Below are 27,596 nucleotides of genomic sequence, written 5' to 3' on the forward strand. Positions count from 1 at the left end.
AAGTTGTGGCTCAGGGGACTACCAATGGCAGTGGTACCAATGTGGTCGATGTGCCACCCGTCGAAATATTAACTTGACAAAATAAAAATCAAAATGCTGGTAAATTCAAAAAAATTCCAATGCTAATGTATTCCACAGTGTTCTGACAATGGAACATCTTTAAAGTCCATCATTATTAAAATGTTCTTGGCAGAAAGAAGGCAGTAAATTAATTTTCACGGGTTGGCAACTAGTTTCTCGGCGTCTGCGCCCTTGCGAAAATCGCGAAGCTGAAAGCACCAGCAGTCGCGCATTAAAACTGCCCATCCATTGTTGCTGACGTTGAATTGTTTGGCTTGTTTCAAAAGGCTATGGTTCTCTAGTCATGTTTTCTTCAATTCTGTGTAATAGTTCTCCCTTACAACGTATCAACACCACGACGGTTGGTTTGACAAACTTCATAAACTCGGGAGGGATGGTTTCGAAACGCGGGTGAGTCTTGTTCGAGGAACATGAGCACAGCAAGTCGCGAGGTGGAGCGAAGTGGTCCTAGTGCTAACTAAATCACAACAACAACAAAATTGTTTTATTGACCAAAAAAAAGGAATATTTGAGAAACTGTATGCCAGAAAAAAAGAACTTTTGTTTTGCTAATTTTCTGTGAATATTTTTTTAGAAAGTCATTACACAAAAATTGAAAGTTTGTTTTATATGAATTTTCATAAGCAGGAAACAAAGAAAAAACAAGAAACAGAGCATAATTAATACAGGTTTTAAATGCTACAGTTGGTTAAACTGTTAACAGGTTGCAAACCTACTGCGCATGTCCAAAAACACTCCAATCAAGAAGTATTATTGGATAGTTCTACCCGAAAAACTGCGTTCGAACCGACACCAATTCTATTGTTGCATCTTGTCTACCTGCAGTCAAAGAAATTTTTCATTTCGAACGTGCTGATTTCAGCTTTTGGAGTAAGCTGTACAGACCCAAAAAGAAGCTCGGCTATTGGTCCGCCCCGGCTCGGCTCCCCCCACTCCCTTTTTTTTCCTTTGACGAGTCGAGTTTTGCCATGGAAACGGCGATTTTGACAGCAAATTTCTCAAAATTGGCCACCAACTTTTTAACCAGATTTCAGCATGAGAATCAGCGTTCAAAGTTCTACAAGTCTGCAAAGTCTCATTAAAATCGTATAGAAAATTTCCGAAATGCATAAAGGGCCATACAAATTGAATCTCGGGCCGGCTGAATCCTGGGTATACTATAAGGCTACTTCGTGCCTAAAAAGAAAACTGAGTGAGATGATTCTTTTTCTATCACTGTGTTAAGAAATTAGAGAAGTACATTCCGTTTGAAACGATGGTCGAAGGGTGAAGGATGACGGTGAAGAAGTAGAGAGCTCAGTGAGCCAGAGCCAGAAGACCGGGGAGGCGGTGAAAATCCCGGACGCGTTTTGAGCTCAGAGTCGCTAAATGGGACTCGAACCGACCGTGTGACCCCACCAATGGATTCCTCGTTTGGAGAGCAATCCATTGGTGGGGTCACACGTCTGGTTCGAGCGACTCTGAAGCTCAAAACACGCCTGGCGTTTTTTCAGCCGCTGGCGCCGGTCTTCTGGTCCACTGTGGAGGGGCGTGCGTCGACCATGACCTCGAGGAAGAGAAGAGGCTCCAGCGTCTCGCGGGCCGAACCACGACGTGGTCCACGCCCGTCCCGGCGGGGTCAGTGTCCGACCTTTACCTTGCGTGGGGCGGGGCGTGGCGTGGCGGGGCGGGTGCGGCCCCAACGCACGGCGCGCCGCACTGCTGTCCCGGTGGCCTGCAAGATGACTTCATCGACCGGTACCCGCCGGCCGCTCCAGCTGGAATAATAAAACTTTCTACTGGCTGCCTCCTGATCCCACGCTCCGATTTGTCTCTCTGTCGCTCCGTCTCTCTCTCTCTCTCTCTCTCTCTCTCTCTCTCTCTCTCTCTCTCTCTCTCTCTCTCTCTCTCTCTCTCTCTCTCTCTCTCTCTCTCTCTCTCTCTCTCTCCGGGCTCACAGCGTGGCACAGTCAGCGCGCAGCTGTCTCTCTTCTTTTGTCTTATCCCCGGATCCGCGAAAAAGCACAAAACGAGAGGTAGAAGGTGAAAAATGACAAACAAGCTCAGTTTGCAGGGTTTGCAGGCTGCAGGAGAGAGGCCGCCGCGTCCCCCAGGCGCCCCTCACTTTGGCTGCCGATCCCGGAGGGGCTTCTGCAGCCCATTTCAACGGACGGCGCATTTCCGTACATTATACAGTCAGAGTGAGTCGCAGCGAAGCACGTCGAAAGCACAGCGCAGCACAGCGCAGCACAGCGGGGCGAAGGTTTTCGCGTCGCATTCGACATTGTACAGTCGGCCGAGACCTGCCACCCGGGTGGCACTGTTGCCGCTCCTTGCTGCATGAAGAACGGGCGGGGGAAGTTTCTGCGAAATAACTTCTTCACGAGGCAGAGGAACCGCGATATGCGTCGGGATGAGAAATCACGCGATCATGACCGTTTTGCTCGCTCACGATCAGGCCCACCACTGGCGCGTACCCGCACTGAAAATCAGACCTTTCAAACTCCACAAAGATGAGGTCAACGTGAGTGGTCGTGCGTGGTCACCCCACTGTGCATTGGTCGGACAAAAAGAGGTCGTACAAACGATGTGGACCCTGGTTTTCCGTCTCCTCCCAGTGCAGTGTCGACGTCGGTCGAGTCGGAAAGCTTTCGCGTCGCAGAGTGCAGCGATCCGTGGCCCCAGGACCAGGCACTGATCTGGGCGGGGGTGGGCCCACCCTCGGCCGCGCTGCCACCTGAGAAACCAGACAATGCTACACGGCTGGGAGGCGCGCGGCCCCGTCCTCGACCAAGCGACTGTTTCACTTCGATTTCCCCGAAGAGTCCCATTTTCGTCACGAGCGGGAATGATGGCGGGCAAAACGCAGCCGTGGGACCGCGGGCAGGTGCCTCCTGCCCCTGCAAGGCCCTGCAAGGCCCTGCAAGGCCCTCGGCAGGGCATGCAGTGGCTGTTTGCGAAGTACGAAACGGAACAGGCCCGCGGCATGCACGCCACGCACCGCCCTCTTGTATCGGTGTCGCGATCGCCTGTCACGGCCTCCCTTCCCTTCGCTCCCTCGCATTATGCAAGGGAAAAGAAAGGAGTCAAATTCGGGGCAGTGTGTGCGTGTGGAGGGGAGCAACAGAGAGAGGTGAAGGAAGTAGAGTAGACCCCTCCCCTGGCCGAATATGTCGACCGCCTGCAGGGGCGGGGCGGGGCGGGGCGGGGCGGGCGTCCGGCGTGCCGCACCCTACCGCCCCTTCTACTCCACCGGACCTGCTTTCTGGTCACTTTTTCGCGAGCCGGACCCGGCCCGGCCCGGGCCCCGTATATAAGCCGGGGGCGCCCGGTGAAGCGGCATCAGTCGTCTGCATTCATCCTTCGTTGGTCCTTCAGCCCAACCCCAAGCCAGAATGAGGGGATTCGTGGTAAGTAGGACGCAAAGGACGCACACACGAAGCGCAGGCCGCCTCGCAGGCCGCCGCGCAGGGGCTCCATTTCGCCTTCCGCCTTCAAAGAGCCACTTCCAGCTTCTTGGAAAGCAGCCCTCAACCGAAATTTAATTCGATCGACTTAGCGGCACGGCGGCGCTGTTTGTTCAGCCGCGGGCTTCGTCTTCACCGCCTTCTTTGTGGGGCCAGCATTTGCTAATGAGAGCTCAGCCTCCCCATGTCGCCGTCCCGCGCGTTTCAGGCGGCAAGGGAAAAGGGGGGGGGGTTTCTTTAGTTGGTCCGGGACACAGCGGTGCGCCGTTTGCACGGGTACGGCGCGGGGACGCTCAAAGGGGCACTCCCTGATAATGAATTCGTTTAATGAGGCTCACTCCAGTTCGAATAGGTCGAATAGGAGAGAGACATCACTGTTGGTGCTGGGCGTGCTGGGCAGTGCTGGACGTTGCGCGTTGTCCGGCGCGGCCGTTGCCAGGCGACCGCGACGCGCCCCACCGCGCCCCACGTGTCCGCACAGCTGTGCCGCCGCTCTGCTTTCTTTCCACGCACGTCCGCGCACCAGACTCACTCCGACAGTCTTTCCGTCGCTCTGTCCCTCTCGCACTCGTGGAGCGCGCCGTAAAGGCGCGAGAGAGACAGAGCGACGAAGACGACTATCTCGGAGTCAGTCCGCTGGCCACTGGTGTGGCGCGGTGGTCCTGCAAAGCGATTCGCCGATCGGCCGACCGGTCCTTGCGTTGCCTCGCCTTGCTTCGATTAGTCACGTGTCCGTGTGTCCGCAGGTGTGCTGTCTGCTGGTGGCCGCGGCCGCGCCGGCCCTGTGCGGCGACAAGCTGGAGGAGGCCAAGAAGCAGGAGAAGCGCGGCCTGGCGGCGTCCCCGGCCCTCGCGACGGCGTCCCTCGGCGGTATCTCGGGCTACAGCGGCTTCGGCGGCTACAGCGGCCTCTCCAGTGGCTACCTGGCTCCCGCTGGTTACGCCGGCAACCTCGGCTACTCCAACCTGGGCTACTCCAACCTGGGCTATTCCAACCTGGGCTACTCCAACCTGGGCTACTCTAACCTTGGATACGCTGGTCTCGGCCACGGCTACTCCGCCGGTCTTGGCTACAGCGCTCCCATCGCCCACGCCGGCCAGCACACCGTCAGCACCGTCGACCAGGCCGTGCCCATCAGCGTGCCCCAGCCCTACGCCGTGCCCGTGGACCGCCACGTCCCCGTGCCCGTGCCCCACGCCGTGCCCGTGGACCAGCCCCGCGCCGTGCCCGTGCCCCAGCCCGTGCCCGTGCCCGTGAGCGTGCCCCGCGCCGTCCCCGTCGACGTGCCCCGCGCCGTGCCCTACCCCCAGCCCTACGCCGTGCCCTACAAGGTGGCCCAGCCCGTGCCCTACAAGGTGGCCCAGCCTGTGCCCTACACCGTCAACCAGGCCTACCCCGTGCCCGTGCCCCAGGCCTACCCCGTGCCCGTTGAGCCCGTCAAGCAGATCGCCTACAACCTGCCCGCCCCTCAGCTGTCATACGCCACCTCCGCCGCCGCCGCCCCCACCTACAGCCTCAACGCCGCCGCCGCCGCCGCCCCCCACCACGACTACTCGGCGCACGCCGCCCAGGCCGCGCCCTCCTCCGTGTCGTACGCCGCCCAGAGCATCAAGACCTCCTGGTAAACAGCCAGCGAGGCAGCGCCACCGCGCATCCCCAAGACTGATCGTCATTCATTTGTTACTTCATCCTCATCGTCATCACGACATTGTGCAACTAGTCTCATTGTAATGGTTGTTACTTCGTTAATAGAAACGTTTCTATAATTTTTAATCCAGCGCTTCCATTTCTTTACCCTGCGCACCACCCCTCAATGACACAAAAAACAAAAATTAAGACGGAAAAGTTCTGACAACACAAGCAAATATTCCAAGATTTTCGCTGAACATAAATAAGAACCAAAATTGAATCGTCTTAACTAAAAATGACGGGATTCCTCAAGACTGCCCAGAGACACTTTTACTTACCAGTGCGGCGCCAGCGCGACCACGAGCGCGGGCACTCAGCGAGTCGCCATTTACGACGAGAGCCCGGTCGGCCGCACTGGAAAGTCGCGAGAGTGTGAATTCCGAAAAGAAAACGCGATCGCTGGACCGGGTTTCGAAACATTGCCATTGGTGCTTAAGACACCGTCGGCGCGTTACGTCATAACTGGAGCAGATCCTATATCCTCCTTCCTGGGCGAAAAACCGGTCCGGCCTCACGAAAGAGAGAAAAGGCGAGTCCAGTGATTGTCTCCCTCGCCTCGTTTGCCCGGCGTATAATAAGGCCGCCTCCCTTTGGTCCCCTTCGGTCCCGTTCGGTCCCTTGGCGGCGGCACGGCGGGGCAGTCGTTACAGTGGCCACGTAATACGTCAGCTGATGTGATCGTGTCGGCTGCCGGTTTAGGCGGCCCGCCGCGGCCCGCGTGGGAACGGCTGGGATTCTGCGGAGCAGTAATTGTACCGACGGTTCTGGTTCGACCGAGTCGAGTGACACACACAATTTAAATCCGTTTTTGCGTAATGCGTTCCTGTGGCCACTCGTTTTTACCTTCTACCTGTTTAAAATATGCCCATTTTATCTGAGGCACTTAGTCCCTGTGCGTCCACGTAAGTCAGCACTGACACTGATGAGATATATGAGGTCAGATGTTGAATAGATTAGTGGATATAGGGCGAGCCGTAGCCAAAGCATGTTGCATGCAACCATAAGAGTTCCTCACATCTGTGCACAGATTGTTTGGATTTTCGGACTGTGTCGAATAATTGCCCATCGGTGGTGCTTCGCTTTATGCCTTCTTCCGGGCGTCTGTTAGAGTAAGAGTAATTCAACCACTGCCCAATTTCGGAGTCGACGATTCGCTATCAATTTTAAATAAGAGGGTGAGCTATGGCTCAAATGGGTACTGTAACAGACCAAAAGGTTTCGGACGAAGTTGAGTCTAATATTTGACCCCAGAACCTTCTTTGTACAGGATTTGGGCGAGCCGGTCACCGAATGGGTAGAGATCTCAATACATTCATGAACATTCGCGCATTACTTTGGAGTTGAATGTTTTGTTTTGCATGTTTCTATTTTGTTTTTCGTTCGTTCATTTTTATGTGGGCGTTTTCTATGGCAGAAAAAAATCACTCGCAGATTATGAAAGCTTTTTACACTTTATTACACAGTTCACTATCAACAGTCAAGGCACACAACAAAAACAACAACATAACAATACAAAGACTAGTTACATGAGCGTCAATGATGAGGATGGCTTGACAACACCGCAAAATAATAACAATAAAAAAAAGTTAAAAGAAAACAACACAATGGCGGTGTGAAATGAGACATGATACTATACTACAATGAGGGATGATTTGGCGTTTGTCTACTTCATCGACCAGTTTACCCGCGTTGGCACATCAGTCAGGAGGAGGGTCGCCTCGGGCGAGCCCAGCATTGTTGCTCAGTACTTCCCCTTGTGGGATCGGATCGGCTTCCAGCCGGAGGAACCCGAGCTGGTGTGCGAGTAGCTGTCCAGGGCGGGGGGCCCGTAGCTGTCGGAGGGGCCGGAGGAGTAGGAGGAGTACGAGTCTCCGCTCAGGGGCAGCTCGTCGTCGCTGGGCTTGGGGTAGCTGTAGCCCTCGTCGGATGAGTAGGGCTTGCTGCTGTAGCCCTTGCTGGGGTACTTGCTGTAGCTGCTGCTGCTGTAGTCATCGGAGCCCTTGTAGCTGGAGAACTTGTTGTAGCTGTCGTCGCCCAGGGACTTGTAGCTGGAGTACTTGTTGTAGCTGTCGTCGCCGAGGGACTTGTAGCTGGAGTACTTGGAGTAGCTGTGGTCGTCGTGGTCCAGGCCCTTGTAGCTGGCGTACTTGCTGATGGCGATGTCGGACAGCTCGGGGCCGTGGGACGCGTACTTGGCGATCTCAATGCCGTGGCCGTGAGACAAGCCAAGGCCGTGGGACAGGCCGAGGTCGTGGTTCAGACCACCGTAGCCCAGGAGGGCGCCGCCGTAGCCGTGGCCGGCGTACCCGTGTCCGGCGTAGCCGTGCGCAGCGTAGCCGTGGATGGGAGTGGCGACGGTGTGCTGGTGGACGTGCACGGGCACGGCCTGGGGCACGGGCACGGGGACGGCCTGGTTGATCTGGACGGGCACGGGGTGGGGCACCTTGTAGGGGACGGGGTGGGCCACCCTGACGGGCACAGGCACGGGGTGGGGGACGGGGACGGCGCGAGGGACGTCAACGGGCACGGGGCGGGGCACGGGCACGGCGTAGGGCTGGGGCACGGGCACGGGCACGGCGCGAGGGCGGTCCACGGGCACGGCGTGGGGCACGGGCACGGGGATGTGGCGGTCGACGGTGAAGGGAACAGCCTGCGGCACGGGGATGGCGACGTGCTGGTCCACGTGGCTCACGGTGTTCTGCTGCTGCACCAGGCCGTGGGCGGCGTAGCCGAGCTGCCCGCCGTAGCCGATGTGGCCCCCGTAGGCGGCGATGGGGGCGCCGTGAGCGTAGGCACCCTGGGCGTAGGCACCCTGGGCGTAGGCGTAGGCGGGGGCGGCAATGCCGTGCGCAGCGATGCCGTGAGCAGCGTAGCCCAGGGCGGGGGCGGCGTAGCCGTGGCCAGCGTAGCCGTGGCTAGCGTAGCCGTGGGGGACGCCGTAGGCTGCGGCGGGGACTGCGGGGGCGACGGCGTGCTGCTCGACGGTCTCCACGACCTGCTCGGCGTGCTGCTCGACGACGGCGGGGGCTCCGAGTGCTCCACGCTTCTCCTTGTTGTTGTTCTTGATGTCCTGCTGCTGGTCTTGTTGTTGTTCGTGCTGGGGCTGGTCTCCGGCCAGGGCGTGACCCGCGACCGCCAGGAGTAGGCAACACACCTGAAACAAGCCACAAGTGTTGGGGTAAGTCCGGAGAAGTTCAATCATTACAAAGCAATCAAAGCAAATAAATTATTACAAAATTAAATTAAGTTTGGCGGAACGTGTGCCCGCGCCAGAGTGAATCACATTCAAGTGTTGTCCACTAAGTGACTTATAGACAACTTTACAAATAAAGCATCTTTAGATGAAAACATCGTTCAAGTTATTACGTAACAATAATTGTTTTGATTACAACACAATTTGCACTTCATGAGTACACGTATTCCCACCCAAATTAAACGAGAAGAGGACAGGACAAGTTCGGCCGACTGTTCCACATCAAACTCGACATTCTCCCCGCGCGCCACCGCGTCACCGCGCACGTTTCCTTGGCGCCACTTAATTGGCCGACTAATGAGCACAGAGAGCACGCCTTGTCCACTGCACTGCACACTTTCACTGCACTTCACTGCCGATGCACTGTATCCCGGGCGCACTTCCTATCCGCACTGTATCCACGTACCACGAATCTCCTCATGACTGCGTGTATCCACTGGCCGCTGCTGCCGAGACTGGCGAACTGATGCGGTCCGGACGCCGGTCTGCGCTTATATACGGACCGGAAGCCCTGCACACGGTGGTCCACGTTGTCGCCCCGCGCCGCCCCGTCGCAGCCCGCCCTGCCCTGCCCCGCCCCGCCCCGCCCCAGCCGGGCTTCAGCCCCCGCCCCGCCGGAACTACTTTCCTGCTCTTCATACGTTTTCGCAAGCGGCCCGCAAAGGCCACGTATGTGCCCCGGCCGGGTCGCGCAGTTACGCCGGTCCAGAGCCCCCCACTCGGCCGGCCGGGACGGGCCCGGCCGGCCCAGCTGCTCCAGTTCAGGTCACTCCGCGCCGGCCGCGCCGTGTCACTGCCACACCCTCGGCCGGCCCTGCCGGACCAAGCTGGACCTGCACTGGAAAGTCACAGGTCGCAGCGTGCAGATGGGGCCGAGGGGTATCCATCCACCTCCATTCCGGGCGTACCTAGTATCGGTCGTCAGTAGCATGCAACTGGCAACACTCCGCGCGCAAGAGGCTGAAAAGGCGCTGGGTTGGACCCGTCTTCGCTGTTGACTGGAACAAAGTCCTGCAGTCCGTACTGAAAAGCATGGGCATTTGTTGATGGAAATAACCTCCCGACACTTCAAAAGCCTCACCTCGGTTCGAGGGAAGTAATTTAAAATGTGACTTGCCGCAATTGACCATACTCGGGCAGAAGATACGCCTTTTGCTCTCGGGCAGAACTGTGCCCCCGGGTTGGAGACATGGTGCTCAGGTCTGAGGGGCAAGTAAAATTTGTTGAGCTAGGAACGGTAAAGCCCACAATCAAAAATACCACTGAGTGACACAATGATGACGGAGTTCATTTTCATCGGCGGACCTGGGGCATTTGACCGTCTTGACACAACGACAGTGAACACTGGCAAAGCCGTTGTGACTGCAGGATAAAGTGCGCGAGCGGTCGTCATTCTTTGCATCGATTCGTGGCGCTGTTTACACGACGGATACGGTCATTACACTTTCCCCGCGAACAACATTTCCGTCTCACTCACGCCCTCCCCGGTGGACTTCTTTGTCCGCACGTACCGCACCTGCGGCTATCATTTTCCTGCGCGTCATCATATTTTCATGTTTTTGTCGTTGTTTTTTTTCCCTTCCCGTTCATGAAACGCAAGAAAGAGTGATGGATCGAATGATGAAGAGCGAGGAAAGGGGCAAAAGCCGGCCAATGAGAGGAAAAGTGGAATGAGTATCAGTCGGCCTGTCTGCCTACCTGCAGCATTCCGGCAAGGAGGGGGTCGGGAGGCGGGGCACATGGTCCGGGGGGGAGGGGGGGGAGGCGTCGGCCAGGACAGGGGGCAGCGCCGGGCAGCGCAGGACCAAGTCCAGTCCGGTCGACTTGACCATGCCTTCGTTTAAGGAACGCGATCGAGCTGCAACCCAGACACTATTACGTGAACGTGCCCCCCCTCCCCCTCCGAAATCGCTCCCGGGACCTGTGCGGCCGGCGGCCTGCGTCAGCGCGACGTGCTCCAACACATTCCTCTTCTTTGCGACAAACAAGGCGAGCGAAGACTCTGTGCGAGCCCCAACGGGGCCTGGGTCGCCGGCTCTCTCGCACTCGCAGGCTTGCACGGAGCGGTGCGAGAGAGAGAGAGATAGCCGCGGAAAGTTATTCACGCGAGCGATCCGCGGCTTTGTTGTGGCTAATCCACGCGCGCTCGTCGAATGGCATAAGCGAGCGTCAGCCCCCTCCTGGGTCCCCACGCCGAATTAAACAAGCAAGGAAACAAGTCGAGGGATTCCAAAAAAAGCGAGAGAGGGGTAACGCATTGCAGGGACGTGCTCGGGAGACAATGAGCGAGCGAGGCAGAGAGACGCTGCCCCAACAAATGCCCGGCCGCCTCCACGCGGTAAATCCAGCAGCCGGCCGGGCCGGAGCCCGCCGATGCCGGCCGATGCAGGTGGAATAATGCATCCTCGCCGGACGCCCGGTTCTCTCTTTCTCTCTCGCACTCGCGGGGCGACCCGCACGGCAGTGAGGGAGACGGAGGTAGCGAATCGCCCTGCGGAAGGTGTCCGGCCCCAGGCAGCAGGGCCGGGCAGGGCAAGGCAGGACCCGGGCGGCGGGGCCCAGGCGGCCCTCGCCCGAATCCAAACCAGGGCAGCACGAGAGGTAACGACGACACGCCCCCAGGGCACAAGAGCCCATGGGACTGTGCCGGGCTGTGCCGGACTGGGCCGGCCTATGCCGACCAGTGTATTCTCATCCGGCCCTAACCTTGTATTATATTTACCTCCGTAACACCGGTAATGAGAAAAAGGCGCGCATTGCGCAAAGGACATAAAAACGTTTCCCTGCCTGACCAACTCCACAAAGTACATGGGTGTCGTGGTACATACAGCTTGTGCCTTCGCAATCCGGCGCCAGGTGAGTCAGCGCCAAGGACCAAGGGCGAGGCGGGCAGTAACCCTGGAGACTCAAATCGAGTGCGGGGGAGGGCAGAGGGCCCCGCGAGTAAAAAGGGAGAGACAAGGGCCAGGTCAGCGGGTGGAAAGGGCGTAGGGCCGGCCTTGTTACTGGGAGGACCCCGGAGGACTGCGGTGTCACTACAGTGTAGCCGAGAGGCGTATCGCCACCAAACAGTGCTTCCGTCGCTCTCTTTATCTTCGTGTCTCTTTCTTCTTCTCGCAGCCCTGGACGACGCCCTTCGAGTGCGAGAGAGATAGGGTGCCAAAAGCCTTGCACGTAATCAGCCTCCTTAGGCCTCCAACATGAATAAATGGATCGCTCCAACGTAACGAAATGACGAGGCACGTGGACAGTCGCAGAGTGCCGGATGCTGTCCGAATTGGCGACCGAGGCTCTTCCGATAACCGTCTCGGCGGGAAACATGCGAGGAGGCGGTGCGCCGGTAGAGACAGGTTTGCGGTCCGCGCGGGCTAGACGGGCTGGACGTCCGCGCGGGACGCAAGGCGAGACGCCGCCGTCCTGGACAGGTGGCGGGGCGGGGCGTTTCGGACCCCCTCCCCTCTTTCCCCAGGACGCCGGACGAACTTCGATGTGTGTATCGCCGTGCTCTAGAAAGACGGCGTGTAATGGGTCGCGCCGGTTACATCAAGGCTCACACGCACGCACCAACACACACGCCACGCTCTCACTCCTAGGACACGTAGAGGCGAGGGCGAGGGCATAGACGGATAGGTCCGGAATGTCGTTTTCGTCCGCGGGGTTTCCACCCGTTGCCTTAGCGGCACGACACTGGACGTGCGGTGGTGGGGCGAGCAAATCCTTTTTACCCGCATCCCTGCCTTTCAGACTTCCTTGATGGCGAAACAAATTTTTGACGCAACACTTTTTTTTGAAACTTTTAGCCCCATTCCGGAATGGGGTCACGGCCGTGACTGAACGAAACTTATTGTTCCAGACCACAGGCCTTCAATTTGTTATTAGTCTGCTCAAAGTACATTGCGTGCCAAGCCATGCGACCGCCGGCAGCAGGCGGCAGGCAGAGGAGCCATGGAGGAACCACACGGTGCGTGTCGATTCTCCATCCTTTGACCAGGCCGGACCGGGCTGGGCTGCTGGCTCCCAATAAAGGTCTGTGCGGTGAACGCGTTAGCGGCCTAGATTTTGGTAACCGGATATTGGGTGGTACCAATACGACGTAATCCTAACCGGCTAACAAATTTACCATGTTACCCATCGGTGCCGACCGCATCCTACCAGCCGCCGCGCGCCGCTGCCCGCTCCATAACCTCTGTTGCGTTAACAGACTGAGGCCAAAGCCAAGGGTGCCATATCGCGTGAGGCATTAGAAAAGGCCCGATGCTGGGCCTACACGTCCACGCGCTCACGCCGCGCCCACGCCCTCCTCTGATTCGAACGGATCCAAACACGTGAATCGAGCGGTGGCTACGCATGTCTACGCAGGTTAGCGAGCCGAGACCCGAACATGTGGCTGTCTTCGGTTACTGGCCGAACCCAAGTGCTTCTTGCCCCACCCCCTGCCCCACCCCCTGCCGGCTCCGCGGGACGCTTCCAATGATTCGCTCTTTCGGCCTTGCTGTGAGTGCGAGAGAGACCGAGCGTTGGAAGCACCACCCGGGAGCAGCTGCTACGCTTCGGCCCTGCTGCCCCATCGAAGGGTGTGCGTTCTTGCGTGAATTCGCTAGCGCCATTCGGTGAGTAGGCTATGTGCCCCGTGTATTGCCGTCGTAGGTCCGACGCCTGCGAACTGCCTGGTAGGGTAGGCAATCCAGTTACACTTCCCGTGTTTGTCTGAGATAAGCCTATTTTTCTGATCCTAAAACCGTAGCAGCAATTCAGTCGGCAGTTTCAAAACATTTCCGAATGAGCTCTCAGCCATCGAATAATTTGCTAAGGCTCGAGAGGAGAATGGACCTGTTGAGGCGGAGAGGGCAGTCACCCCTTTTCCCCCGCTGAACCTACTCAGCACTCGGCCCAGAGACCGGCATTGAGTCGGCGCTTCATTATACAGTGTAATGGCTGAAAATCCTCCTTCTTTTTCTTAAGCCGCATTCACTGCTTCTCACAGCGGCAGAGGTCAGTGTCCGGGTGTCTTTTTGGAGCAGCATTGCGGACCGCGGACAGGGGCTAGCGCGCCGCGCCCCGAGCCAACTTCGACAATTTTGTCGGTGGCCGGGGACCGAGATAGCACGATGAGCTGCCGGTGTCGGCGTGCAAACTTTGCCCACCTACCCTCGGTACATGTTCACCAGGGCCGGGACAGGGGGCTGGGGTAAGGTTACACTGGGAACTAACGATCCCCCGTAAACAGTCCCTAGGGTAGCGTTACACCTTCAGAAGGCGGGGCAAGTGCACCCAAGCGACTGTTAGGTAAGGTCTAGAAATAAAAACGTCGCATCTTTCCGATGGCTCACGATACTTTGAAAATTTTAACGTACGAAACATTCCAGGAGGAGGAGGATCGAATTGTATTGTGACGGTCCTCGTTGGCGCGCAGTTCAGCAGGTTTGAAGAACGTATATGAAGCGGCCCACCCGAAGTGACGTGAAATCTAAGTTCATTAAAAGTCTAATAAGAGGGAGGCCTTACCTCAGAGGGTTCGGTGCGGCTGGTCGGACACACGACCCTCGAGTGCCGAGCCATTAGTTGCCTGTGCGCTCAGCCACCGAAGCACCGCTGCTTGGCATGAACCCCGCGGCGACCCGCACACCGCCCTGAGGTAGGCAAGCCCTCGGCCACCGCGGTGCGTTGGGCTGCCCGTCGCCCCGGCGCAGCACCCCGGCAGCCCCGGCCTCGACGCGCCTCCCAGTCGATGATCTAGCCGTGCTAACCGAGCAAGCAGCGCCGGCAGAGCTAGCAGAGCGCAGAGCAAGCGGCTTCTAATGAAGGGCAGTGGCCATGGCAGTGGCCACAAAGGGCGGCAGGGACGCAATAAGGGCGTAAAGCTGCTTTTCGAGGACGGGGCCGCCCTGCAGGGCCCTGCAGGGTCGCGTGTTTATCCCGGTTCATATTGCGGGGATTAATCCGGCACCGCACACAAGGGCGTGTCCGTAAGGACTGCCGCCTACTCACGGGGTTCTGCCCGACCGACCGGACAATCGGAGCCGAAGCTCGTCTCGCGGAGCCGCCGCCCCCTCGGCCCCTCGCAGGGAGTCGGCCGATGCGTCCTGCAAATAAATCAAGCGATCCTTTATTTCGTCCTCGGCGATAAGCTCGCCGTCGACGTGCTGCAGATTGGCGCGGAGGTCGGCCGCCGGGGTCGGGGGTCGCGACTGTCTGAAGCAAGAAGCGTGAGTGTGGCTATCTCTGGCGCGCTGCTGCAGTCCCTGCAGTCCTGCTGGCGGAGGCCCTCCGTTACGAAACCCCAGGCACACTACGCGCGCGCTGCGCCCTAGAGACACGTACCTGCCGCGGCGCCGCCGTACCGCTGCGACGGTCTTGGTGACCACGCCGGCGTCGACACACGCGAAAAACTGCAGCAGCGCATGCAGCGAGGCGGCGACACGCCGGCGACGTGCTGACCCCCGACGCGGCCCCGACGGACACAGAGACATTCGGGTCCGAGGCGTAATGAGGCGGTCGTTGATGATGGCCAGCGAGTCGTGCCTTGAGTCGGGCCGCGACCCGTGCCCAGAAAAAGAGCCGTACGACTCCGTAGGGGAAGGGGCCTGCCCTGAGGCTTTGTTGGCCTGCTCTGTGTTGTCGCCTTTTGCAACCAAGCCTCCCATCGTCGCTAGAAAAGGAGCCCGATGTGGTGACCCACCGGTTGACCGGCGTTGGCAGGCGTCAGGCCAGGGCAAAGTCTCGACCCGGACCTACGAGGAAGCGAAGTCTCAGTCCATAGAGTCGTGGGTACATCCAAAACAGCGATGTAGATGCATCGCATGGTCAAAGGACACAGCGTCGGGGCATCCGTTGTCGTCAGCAGGGCCGCGCGGCAGGCCCGCTTGCATTAATCCTTCCCTGTGTTATCGAACACCTCGTTGCGGTATCAGGCCGTCGTCGTGGCCTGCAGCCCTGCAAGTAGGGCATCAGGGCGGCAAGCCACTTCCTCCACATCGCAAAGCGAGCAAAGCGAGCAAAGCGCGGCGCCGTTACAACAACAGAAGCGCAGCGCCCGGGCCGCCGCACCTCGCCCCGCCCCGCCCCGCCCCGCCCCGCCCCACCCCGCCGGTCACTGAAGCGAAGCAAATCAGCCCCGCCACGCGGCCCGTCTTATTGTCGTCTGGAGCGTTCATGCATTCCACTCACGACTATTCAAACATTCCTTCCTATATTTTTTCATTGCCGGGAAAACGGTCTCCGGTTTTCTTTTCCTGCGAAAAATGACAAAAAGTTGCTTTTGGCGGGCGGTGTGGCGGCGCTGCGGTCGTGCTTCCGAGGCGTGGACGCTCGGCCACGCCACGGCTTGTTGACGCGGCCCTCGTCCAGCTTTGTGGCGGTAAAAGTGCGTCGCCGAGGACAATGCCGGGTTGACACCGGCACGGCGGATCCACATGACGGCGCATCGCGCGGCGACTACAACGAGACCATCATCCTGCTCTCGGCGACACCTTCACGCCCCGCCATGCCCCGCCATGCCTCGCCATGCCCCGCCATGCCCATTGCTGGCTGCGGTGCGGCGCGTTGAGTGTCCGCGGTTCTCGAGGGAAATGGCCGAAACATCGGAAAGAACTACAGCGTGCACAGCGTTTTTGGCAGATAATGTTGTGATACAGCAGCTAGCTAGGACGCTTGATAGCAAAGCGGAGCAACAAATGCTTCGTACTTAGTAGTTGAAACCGTTTCAGTAATCATGTGCTTTCATATTAGCGTGAACTCTTCATTTTGCCCCAGTCTGTCCTTGGGAAAAATCGTAGTATGTTACCTCCCTGGTCACCCGCCGCCATTTTGGATCCCCCAGATCACCTCACCCCCTTACACTACCTAACTTCCGCGATCGGGAGAGGATGCCTGGAGGGTCCAGGATGGCGCGCAAGGCACCTAAGGGGATGATCATCCTACTCAGAAAATCGAGACTCAACTTCAGCAAAACATTTATTGAAAACAAACAATGGAAATCTCGGAAAACAGGAAATTATGAAATAAACGGCCACCACCTTGACGATCAAGGAGACGGGTGCCTGAACCATCAGAAGTGCCCCGTCATGGCGACGACGACGCTCTTGATTTCTTTTTAATTGGCAGCTGCTTCCTCCTCGATCGGCGTGTGGAGTGCGGCCACGCGGCCATTGTGCCCCGCCCTTACGAAACGTAAGGCCGGCCGCACAAAGTGACCGTGACGACGAAGAAAGCACGGCCAACGCACCACAATGTGTGAACCCGAACGGAGGGAATCCGCCACTCTCGCCGCACCGCCACGCCGCAACGCCGCCAAGCCGCGGAGCGCTCATCGGGCACCCTAGGCCCGGGCCCGAGTGCTGCGCGCAAGGCCCTGGGCGCGGACAAGGCGCGACTTCCACGTCAACGCCTGCACCATACCGCCCTGGGAACAGGAGAAAAGGAAAAGTTGCCCGAACAGGAGAACAGCCACGTTTGGTTAGACGCAGTTTGGGAGGCGCGTCTGGCGCCCGCAGCTGCACTTGGCTCCGCGAATCACCCCCTACAGGCGTTAAAACTTCGGGGGCAAACGGCGCCAGAGTCCTATCATAGGCCCCCGGCGTTTACCGCCTCGACTTGCCGCGAAACGGCGCAACGGAAGAGTACATAAAACACACTTTCAATACCAATCAATAACTAAATTTTAAAAAAATCTACATGAAAAAATAGCTCAAAAACAGTAGTATGTTGCTGTTGGCTTTGTGCGACAAACCCAGCGACAGATATGAGAAAAGCGTACTGCCCTTTTTTCAATGCCAGGAAAAAGTGTTTCAAACGTAACAAATGAAACAACTTGTTTCGTACTAAGGCGTGCTCGGACGTGTGGCTGCGACTGCAGGACGACGGTGCCGTAATAAGGGATGTGCCACGCCACAATGTGGCGGCTGGGCCGAGCGGTTGGGCGGCCGGACAGACAGAAGTAGAAAGGGGAAGGGCGAGCGGCTGATCCGCCACGCCGCGCCACGCCACGGGCTGTCAGGCTTTATGGCAAACGCAGCACGCTGTGGGACGCGTCCCGGGGCACGCCGTCCTGGCCGTGGTTTTCGCGAGCAAGTCACTGCGCCCCACTCCTCACCTGTCCCTTTCGTTGGAGCCACCTCCCCTCCGTGGAGGGGGGCGTGGCGGGGCGTGGCCGAGGCGCCGGCGCCTCTAACGCCTCGCTGTCCGACCTGGCCGAATTAGCGCGAGTACCGTGAATCCGTGCCACGTTATAAGTAGGGCCTTCGGCGTCCGGGCCGCCAGTTCCCCCGGAAGCGGCGAGCGCCACATCGCGACTTGGATACCGCGCCATTTCGGGTAAGGGCCGCACTGCGCGCCGCGTCCTGGTCGACGACGCATCCTTTGCGACCTGCAGGGGGCCTCGTGGCCAGTCAGAGCCTTGGTGGCTGCTTCTCGAAAGAAACGGCGAACGCTGGTACATTGAATCACTAGCTTTCTTTTGGCATGCGAAAAGCATGCAACGCTCGCTTCAAGATGAAGCTATAGAAATAATTTCTTGATCAGTCTAGCACTTTGCTGTTTCATGTTCCCGTGAGTGTTACATTTTGCATATGCCTGTCTGTAGGCAGAATCGTAGTAAGTTGCCCCTCAGTCACCCTCCGCCATTTTGGGACCCCCTGGTAACAAACTCCTCAAAACGGGCCCAACAAGGCACGTGAAGCGCTAGTCGCTTTTCCCCGCGATTCCTATCTCTTGGAAAGCCGTTGTGTTCGGCGGTGCAGCCTGCCGCGTTGCCGGGGGAAAGACGCACCGACGCGACGGCCGCCATGACTCCGGATGAAGATTAATGCGCCACTTTCGCCGGTGTGGTGAGGACCCAAGTGCGCCGATCTCGGTGCCCGCCTAGCGCAGTCGGTGGCGGTCGGGCCTGAGCCCAACAAGGTGCTTGGTTCTATTGCCGAGTGGTTTCTCATCGACGGTGTTCGACGACTTATTGCAGGATGTTGGTGTTTCAGATGGATGTGTCCGTCCCCACGACACTGCTGCTGCTGCTGTGGGCGCTGCCGCCGTCGCGGGCATGGCCATCTTCGCCAGCTTCGCAGCGACCGCGGGGCGTGACGGCCTGGCCCAGCCCGCAGCAGGGGGGCGTCATCGCCAACGTGCAGGTGCACCACCTGGGCCACTCGGGGATGCGCAGCCACCAGGTGGACCTCACCCCCGCCGCGCAGACGCACTACGAGCACCTGGACGCGCGCACGCTGCACCAGCCCGTCACCGCGTTCCACCTGCAGCAGCACCACCCGCACGCCGTGCAGTACGCCGCCTCCACCGAGGCCATCACCACCACCTACGCGCCGCCGTACTACACGGAGCAGCCCACGGTGCGCGCGCCGCCGCCGCAGTACGTGCACGGCGTGCACGCGGACTCTACGACGCAACCTAGCTACCAGCAGGCCAAGAGCCTCCTGAAGAGCGAGGCCAGCCCCGACATGCAGCACGAACTGCAGCTGACGCTGTCACAGCAGATCCAAGTGCAGCTGGAGCAGCTGCAGAAGCTCCACGAGCTGCAGAACAAGATGCTGCGGGGCAAGGCGACGGCGGAGGTGGTGCAGCAGGGCTCGGAGAACGTGAACCGGCAGGTGCTGCAGCACGAGCGCGCCGTCGTGTACGCGCCGCAGACGCCCGCGCCGTTCCCGCAGCACGTCACGACCGTCAGCCCCGTGGTGTACGCGCAGCCCAGCGCCACGCCTGCGCCGCCGCCGCTGGTGGAGCCGCGCTACCCGGAGGAAAGCCAGTCCCTGACGTCGTTCGTCGGGGAGCCGTCGACGCCCCCACCCGTCGGCGGCGCCATCAGCAACGGCTTCCAGCCCATGCTGCCACCACGCGGCCACCCCGCCGCCGAGGGCGAGGCCACGGACTTCCAGCCCTTCGTGGAGCACGCCACCGACCCCGCGCTGCCGTACTACCTGCTGCCGCCGGCCGCTGACAGCGACTCGGAGTTCAACCGCCTGCCCGCAGCGCACGCCGGCGAGCTGGAAGACCTGGAGTCACCGTCCGGGCCGTCGGCGACGTCCGTGTCCGCGGAGCACGACGACGTGGAGCACCCCGTCGAACACTCGGTTCGTGGCAAACACAGGCTGAGACCGCCCCGGTGAGAATGCATGGTTGTGTACAGCCTCATCGGTGTCCGTGTGTGTCTGTGTGAGTGTGTGGCCGGGCCCCGAGCACCCCGTTAACGTCACTTTGTTGTGCAGAGGTAAGGGCGGCAAGGGCGGCCGGGGCGCCTACGCCATGCCCATGGCCATGACGCAACCCTTACGGAAGCACTGTGGCTCCATCGCCGCCTCGCTCGGAGCGCCGTGCCGCCTCGCCGCGTGGCAGACCACGACGCGGCGACCGACGTCGACCGGGCCGACGGCCGCTGGCAGCGCCGTCCGCCTTAGAATCGCGTCGCCCAGGATTCGGTTCCGCGACGCCGTCGACCCCAGGTCGCCGCTCACCCTGATGGCCAGGCACCCCGGCGCGCCGGGCAGGCCGCCTGTCACGGTGGTGCACGCCGTGCACAAGATACGCATCATCAACAAGGTGTGACGCAGTGGCTCGTCAATGGTTCTGCTCAAAAGCGTCCCACGCCCAATTAAATTGTAGAAATTTATTTAAAATGTTGTAACTTATTGTTTTGGGTATTATTTCTGGATCCTGTCTTTGTAAATTACACTGTGTCGAGCACGACAGAAAGCGGTAATAAGACTGAAAGCTGAACAAGAGAAAGAACTATTTTTGTAGCCCTAGAATAAAAAGAAAATAATGAAAAAAATGCAATAAAACTTTATTTATGTTGAATTTTGGTTCGCCTCCTTGTTTTTAACCCATTCCCACAAAAAACAAAATACTCCAGCGAATAAAGTATTTTTTAGCAGAGTACGTATCTGTGTCACGCTTTGCCTTTGAAGCAGGTGAGAACAGCTTTCCATACTAGAACACAATAAAACTGGCACAGACGAACTCCAGCTGAGATGTGTCGTCCGCTTTTTGTGGCCGTTGTTCGAGTTATGTAAAGGTGGCGGCCCCCGGGTGGACGTTCGCCAGGCCGCGCGTCCCAGTGCCGAACACACACTAACGGTGCCGCAAAGAGAAAAAAAAGAGCACCGAGTGCACGCCAAATTTATCAAGCGTTGCCGGTCGAGATGTCGCAGAGCAATTTATTCGGGCAGCTCTGCCGCGATCCGGAGGGAATCAGTCCAGAAAGCCGCCTCCAGTGCTCCAATGCGGCCGGCAGTGCCGGCCAATTGGGCACTGGAGTCACTGCAGCCTGGAGCCGCGACACTGCGAAAATAGTCCAGCGCTTTTACCGCGCTCGGCCTGCTTGCAGATTCGATGCAAGCACGCAAGCGGCCGCGGCGAAGTCCTTGTCAGCTTCCTGCAGCCGCTCGCTCCAAGAACGCGCCCTGCAGTCCGTTTCGTCGCTCTGTCTCTCTCGCTCTCATGGGGCGTCCCGTGTAGGTGGGAGAGAGACAGAGCGATGGAAACGACTCTCTGAATCAGTGCATAGACGCATTGCGCTCACTTACCTTGACTTTGCAGTCTTTCTTTGTAAACGGACCCGTCTCCCTACCTTTGCAAAGCCTATCGTTTATCCATTCAGTTTTTTCGCTTCCCGGCTGGTTGTCGAGCTGTCGGGCGTGGAAACAAATCGCTGAAAAAACCCTCCGCCCATTCGAGTCACCTTTTTAATCCGATGAAAGTATCGACCTTGTGAGTAATGAAGTACGTATCGTGCGAAAGGGACATGTGCTCGCAGCGACCCACGGCGAGACACAGACACCGCTCAAAAAATGCCGCTCTAACTTTTCACATTTGTATGACTTCGGAGACTCCTTTGCATAAGGAGATTTAATTTTAATTAAGTCAGGGCAGAAGGGAAGACTGTGGTGGAGCGTCGGAAAGTCGGAACGGGGCCGACCGAAATGTGGTGCAGAAAAAAGAAATAGCGCGGGCGACCTGTTCGGAGGATGTGCCGCCGTCTCCCCACTCACAAATTTTGGCAAAACGGCGACAACCGGGCCGAGTATATAAGCGGATCGCTGCGTTTGGGACAGCATCAGTCGCTCGTGTTCCGCAGCAACCGACCAAGCCGAACCATGAGGGGATTCGTAGTAAGTATAGCTCCTCGTGGTTGTTCGCCAGGGCCGGAAGTCTGCAGTCTCACCGCTCGCTCTGTCCCTCAGGTTGTCTGCCTCTTCGCACTATGCGGCGCGGCCCTGGCCGGGGAGGACGCCAAGAAACAGCAGAAGCGGGGTGCGCTGTTCGGGCAGTCGCACGGCGGTAGCTTCGACAGCGGCGCCTCCCTCGGCAGCGCCTACAGTGGTGGCTCCTACGGCGGCGGCTCCTACGGCGGCGGCTCCTTCGGCGGCTCCTCCTACAGCGCGGCGGCGCCCATCGCCAGCCACACCAGCAGCTACCAGGCCTCCTACAGCGTGCCCACCAGGCACACCTACAGCCACCGCGACGAGCACGTGCAGTACTCCGTGCCCCAGGCCGTGCCCGTGACCGTGGACCGCCACGTGCCCGTGCCCGTGCCGCACCCCGTGCCCGTGGAGACACCCCGCGCCGTGCCCTACCCAGTGCCCCAGCCCTACCCCGTGGAGGTGCCCCGCGCCGTGCCCGTCGACGTGCCCCGCGCCGTCCACGTGCCCGTGCCCGTGCCCCAGCCCTACAAGGTGCCCGTGCCCCAGCCCTACAACGTGCCCGAGCCCGTGCCCGTGACCGTCAACCAGGCCGTGCCCGTGCCCGTCGCCGTGCCCACCCCCGTCGCCGTCCAGGCCCCCTCCTTCCAGTCCGCCCCTTCCTTCTCCGCTCCCTCCTTCGCTAGCCACTCCTACGCCCCGTCCTTCCCCTCTGCCTCCCTCCACTCCTCCTCATCTTTCCACTCCGCCCCATCTTTCCACTCTGCCCCATCATTCCACTCTGCCCCATCTTTCCACTCCGCCCCCTCTTTCTCCTCCAGTTCGTCCTTCCACTCCGCCCCCTCTTTCCACTCCGCCCCCTCCTTCCACTCGGCCCCCTCTTTCTCCTCGGGCCCATCCTTCCACTCCGCCCCGGCGCTCAAGACCTGGTAGGCGGAAGGCAGACATCTACGCGTCTTCAAGACTGATCATCACTCTCCATCGATTTGTCGGTCATCCCATCGTCTATGTTTTAACCGCCCTCTTGGGATGTATTAATCGAGTCGTTGACGTGAGAAAGAGAATAAAATGGAACGAAACAATGTAAACAATGCCTCATTACTGCCTTCCTTTCCGGCCTTTCCGGTGCGCAATTACAGTGGCGTGGCCCGGCCGTTGGAAACCGTGCAGTCGTTTGCCCCAATCTCGCGGCCCGCTGCTTGCGCAAAACAGCGATCTGGCGACGCCGCGGCGACGCCACGGCGACGCCCAGGGGACTGATTCCGAAGACTGCTTTCGTCGCTCTGTCTCTCTCGCACTCGTGGGGCGTTGCGGAGGTGTGCGAGAGACACAGCGACAAAAGCTGGCTAGCGTGGAACAAAGCGGGAGTCGATGGCCGAAAGTTGAGCTGCCGCGCCGCCGCGCCATGGGTGGCGATACTTCTTGAAGAGGAAAACTGCTCCACTGCCGCCTGGGACTTTTTTCGACGCTGTTGCGGGACAAAGCGGTGGGGCGCTTTCAAGTTGACGGACGGAAGGTGGGGGAACGGAACGACCATCCTCGCTTTATTTCTCCTCGTTTTGCCAAATTTTATTTTTGGGCCTTTTTTTTATTTTCATCCCGCGAGACTCCAGCCCTTACTCCAGCGCTCACTCCAGCGTGCCCACCTGGGACGGTGTTCCACCAGCAGTGGTGCTGCTGGGACCGCATGGCCAGGGCCCTGCAGGGCGGACAGCAGACTGATTCCTCTCTCTCTCTCTCTCTCTCTCTCTCTCTCTCTCTCTCTCTCTCTCTCTCTCTCTCTCTCTCTCTCTCTCTCTCTCTCTCTCTCTCTCTCTCTCTCTCTCTCTCTCTCTCTCTCTCTCTCTCTCTCTCTCTCTCATGGGGCGCTCCGTAACGGTGCGAGAGAGACAGACCGAGGGCCGCACTGCGCGGAATCAGGTGGAATCAGTCTACTGGTCGGCCGAGGCTGAGGCGCAGGGTCCGTGCATTAGCAGTGCCGGTGCCGCTCGCGTTCGGATGTTCGAGCCTTTCTCTAACGCCCCGCCCCACCCCGCCCCGCCCTGCCAGTCGCGCCGAGTCGTCTTGTAATCCGACTGGTTCTGGCTAGTTTTCGGCGACGACTCTAAGCAGATTGTCCTGAGCGGACGGACCGAGAGGCAAATAGCCAATCGTGGCAGCGGCAGGCAATCCGGCGTGGCGAAGCGTGGCGTCGGAGGGGTGTGTTCCAGAGCCACCATTAAGGCGTTCTTTGACGCGTCCGAGGTGCACTGTTTACCTCCGCCCGCAGCGGCGACTGCTGTTGCCGAGTAGTGTAGAGTGTCCTTGCGATGCAGGCGGTATCGGCGATACGAAAAGACATTGGTGCCGAGCGGGGCGGAGCGGGGCGAAGCGGGGCGCCCCGCCAGCCGGTAACCGTGGAGCGGCCGAGGGTACGGCCCTCGCTCACGAGAGCCCGGCGCGCCCGCCGCGCGGCGCCGCAGACTGATTCCGAGATTTGTCGCTCTGTCTCTCTCGCACTCAAGGCGCGTCCCGCACAGGTGCGAGAGAGACGACCCTCGGAATCAGTCCGCTGGCGCTGCGCGCACGGGTAGGTCCGTCATCTCAATCAAGGGCCCGCTCGTAGACAACGTCACGTAGTTAGCCCCGGAGAGCGCCCTGTGGAATGGGGTGGGGGCGGCCGGGACGGGGCGGGAGTTACTGTCGCCGTGGTTTATCCCCAAGTTACTGGCCTGTGGTTTATGAGCGATAGCCCTCGCAATCAGTGTAGGTTCCGCTTGCGGCCGGCAACCTTGCAGCGCCGTGCCTTGCGGCCGAAGGGGCCCCGGACACGGGCACGTTTGCCGTGTCTTAGTGCCTCCGCGCGGTGGCGGAAAACGCGTGCCGAGGACGTGGCCGTCATGTCGGTGCTGACGTGCGTGCGGCGGGGCGGCGGCACGCCCTGCCTCTCCCTCGACCAGAACGACGCCGTGGCGGTAGAGTGTGGTTCAAGCCGCGCACGCCCCTCTGAGGGTGCCAATCAATCCTGGCGTCGGTGTTCCTCGGTGTGGAGCCGTCGGCAGCTCGGCAGGGTTGCGGCTTCTCCCTGGGCACCTGAGTGTGGCCGCCTCCCCGCCCCGCCCCGCCCCAGGAGGAGTGCCGCCTGCCGGGCTAGGGACGAGTCGTGTTTATTTCGTGCTCCGGGTTTTTGCTAATTAGTAGTGGTATAAAGTCAGTGTTGTGGTCAACATGTGGTATCGATCGATGTGGTTCGCGTCCGGGCGTCGACGTGTCCTACTGCAAAGTGGCTTAGTGCAACGGTGTCCGAGAAATCAGCAATTTACCCGTGGTGTCTTTGTCCGGGCCCTTGGCGTCCTCTCACACATGGCGCAGCGTCTGCAGGCAGGCCTGGGCGTGGGGTGGGGGCTGGGGCACGCCGCCCTGGGCCAGCCGAGCCGGGCCCCGCAGCCGCAGCCCGAGCCGCAGCCCCTCGCCTGCAGCGTGTGCTCCAAATCAGTGTTCGTCGACGCCAACATCAAGCGAGTACCGGTAGCAGGTAGCAGTGCAAGCATCCCAGCGCAACTCCGGGTAAGAGCGCGGCCGTCCCCCTGCCGGCCCTGCTGACCGCGGTCACCCCCGCGCCTCGCGACGCGGGCCCACCACCTGCTGCGGCTCGCGGACCTCCGTCATAGCAGCGAGGCGCAACGAGGTGGCGCAATTGCATCCCCGCGCACCGACGCCGTGGACGCGGTGGCGCCGGTTCTGGTGGTTTTCCCTGCGCCGGGCCGTGGCGACGCGCACCAAGACGCCGTGCGGTGGCCTGGCGGCACGCAGTCGGTCCCCCTCTGGATTCCAGCAGGAAGTGGCGTAGCACGCAGCGTCGCCGCCCCAGCCTCGCTCCTGTCAGTTCACAGCAGCCGGACCTCCTAGCCCTAGCCCACCTACGCCCATGAACATGTGAGCCGCAGCGTCGTCTGGGTTCTGTTTTTTGTCACGGTCATTTTCATTCTCCCCTCCCCCGCCTCCCCCGCCTCCCCCGCCTCCCAACGTCGCAGCGCAGCAGGCCTCCGGCCGACCCGACACCCCCCCCCCTACTCCCTCCCCCGCCGTCAAAGCAGTGCGTCTCCGTCGCAGGTCCAGCAGCCCCCTCGCAGCCCCCCCCCCCCCCCCCCCCGGGCCCTAGTCCTCGTTCGCAGGTCGCGTTCTACAGCTGGCTCACTGTCCCGGGAACTTTTGCTCTCCACGCGCAAGATCTGGCACCATCGGGACGGTAGTACTGGAGTCATCGGTCCGCGCAGGAGCTCAAGTACTTCGGTGTCGCGGTCAGTCTGCGAAGCGGCGCCAGCGGACACCACAACGCCGTCTAGACCCCTATCCTTGCGACCGAAGAGGATCAGCCCTGCAGTATCTGGCACACCTACTCGCGGGCGCGCAGTGCGGCACAAACCGCACGCAGTTAACATCGTGGGGGTGGGCCTTGGGCCTCGCATCTTTCCAGGTCTCACGACGAAAAGTCGCAGATGCCTGTACGGCAATGCATTTCGGGCCCTCACGACGCTGCGGACAGATACCACAACTACAAGGTCGCATCAAGAGGAGGGTAGGAGTGAAGAGGCTGAAGCAACTAGAAGACCTGCTCAACACAGCCCCTAAAAACGGGGTGAACAAAGACGAGTGTCGGACTCGGATAAGGTGTGTAGGGGTGGACGGCCAAAAGGCTGTCCCCGCTACATACCGATGCGTGGGCGTATGTACCCGGTCTACCGAGAAAACCCCTCCTCTCAGTAGGGCCCCGTCACGTGCTGGTAAATCCCCGACATGCCCGGGGCGGGCCCGAAAGCCAGACGATCATTTGTGGTCCAGGCTTAATCGCAATCGCCCCGCCCCACCCCGCCCCGCCTCACCCCCCCCACCACACCCCACCCCGCCCCGCCCCGCCCATCCCCTTCCCGGCCCCAAAGTGCACGATCCATGCAAGCGTCATCTTAATCCCCGGGGCCCCCCGCGCTGATTCCATTAGGGCTGCGTTTGACTGAATGCTGCAGGAATTAGGGCGTCTGAGGGTCTTTGAGTGGTTACTTCGAGCGGCCGGGGCGGGTGGCGGGAGTGCTTTGCGAGGGCGGGCGGCCGGGGCGGTTGGGGCAGGTGGGCCGGCGGGCAGGGGATGGTGGGCGGCGAGGCAAGGGCAGGCTTTGGACAGGCGGTAAGCAGCGCTCGGGGTTGGGGTAGTGGAGGACCCTCACCGAGAATGGGCGCTGCTGAGGGGTGCTATTCATGGTTGATCTTGGGCGAGGCCGGGCGAGGCCGGGCGAGGCCATGCAGTGACTGGGGCACTCCACGGCGCTGTGTTACAGGACGCCGGGCCACTTCCCTTTCAGAGGACGACACGCGCCTACTTTGTGTGTGTGCGTGTGTGTGTGTGTAAGTGCGTGTAAGTGTGCGTCAAGTCCTTTTGTGCGTCGGCCCGGAATTACTCGCCTGAGCCGAGAAGTGACACTCCGCGCCGCTCTGCGCGACGAGCGCGATTTGACACCAAAGTACGAAAAGCGCGAGCGGAGGGCAGGAGCGAGCTTCCCATCCCAGCCGAGTGATTAGTCGCCTCGTTGCTCCGTCGCACTCATGGGCACCGCCATAAGGGTGCGAAAGAGACAGAGCGATGAGCCGCTCTTCTGAATCGCTCAGCAGCCGGGCCCTGGGTGGGGCGCTGCTTGTAGCGGCCCGCATTGATCACCTTGTGTGTTTGTTGTCCCACTGTAATGTCTCTACTCGGCCGGTCCCCTCCGGAGCCCGCGGCTCCCCGCGGCTCCCCGCGGCCCCGCTGCAGGCCGCCAGCTTGTGTACCTTGTACGTTACACTGCGCTACACTTTGCCCTTTCTCTGTCCCCGCGGTCCCCGCGGTCCCTGCCTTCGTGCTGGCGGGGCTGGCGGGGCTGGCGGCGTGTTCGACGACATGGTCGCCAAGGCAGAGCGCGAAGGCCCGAAGGCCCGCAGGCTTACATGTGGGGGCTGCGCTCCGCGGAGGGGAGG

The 27,596-nt window shown here is 60.0% G+C and overlaps 3 protein-coding genes across 3 annotated transcripts; 2 read left to right on the plus strand and 1 right to left on the minus strand.

Annotated features, from left to right (window-relative positions):
- Nucleotides 1-3,407: 3,407 nt before the first annotated feature.
- Nucleotides 3,408-5,300, plus strand: LOC117654125 (zinc finger protein 512B-like). Its single transcript, XM_034400361.1, has 2 exons — nt 3,408-3,470; nt 4,274-5,300. Exons 1-2 carry the CDS (start codon nt 3,456-3,458, stop codon nt 5,150-5,152), a joined length of 894 nt encoding a protein of 297 aa, XP_034256252.1. The 5' UTR covers nt 3,408-3,455; the 3' UTR covers nt 5,153-5,300.
- Nucleotides 5,301-6,648: 1,348 nt separating this feature from the next.
- On the minus strand, nt 6,649-8,930 carry LOC117651561. The gene is made up of 2 exons (XM_034396109.1): nt 8,876-8,930; nt 6,649-8,370 (listed from the first exon to the last, which is right to left on the minus strand). Exons 1-2 carry the CDS (start codon nt 8,888-8,890, stop codon nt 6,958-6,960), a joined length of 1,428 nt encoding a protein of 475 aa, XP_034252000.1. The 5' UTR covers nt 8,891-8,930; the 3' UTR covers nt 6,649-6,957.
- Nucleotides 8,931-21,539: 12,609 nt separating this feature from the next.
- LOC117654053 (BCL-6 corepressor-like protein 1) lies at nt 21,540-22,699 on the plus strand. Its single transcript, XM_034400237.1, has 2 exons — nt 21,540-21,581; nt 21,654-22,699. Exons 1-2 carry the CDS (start codon nt 21,567-21,569, stop codon nt 22,542-22,544), a joined length of 906 nt encoding a protein of 301 aa, XP_034256128.1. The 5' UTR covers nt 21,540-21,566; the 3' UTR covers nt 22,545-22,699.
- The last annotated feature ends 4,897 nt before the right edge of the window (nt 22,700-27,596 follow it).

Source organism: Thrips palmi, unplaced genomic scaffold (assembly GCF_012932325.1).
Source record: "Thrips palmi isolate BJ-2018 unplaced genomic scaffold, TpBJ-2018v1 HiC_scaffold_1, whole genome shotgun sequence".
Classification (NCBI taxonomy): domain Eukaryota; kingdom Metazoa; phylum Arthropoda; class Insecta; order Thysanoptera; family Thripidae; genus Thrips; species Thrips palmi.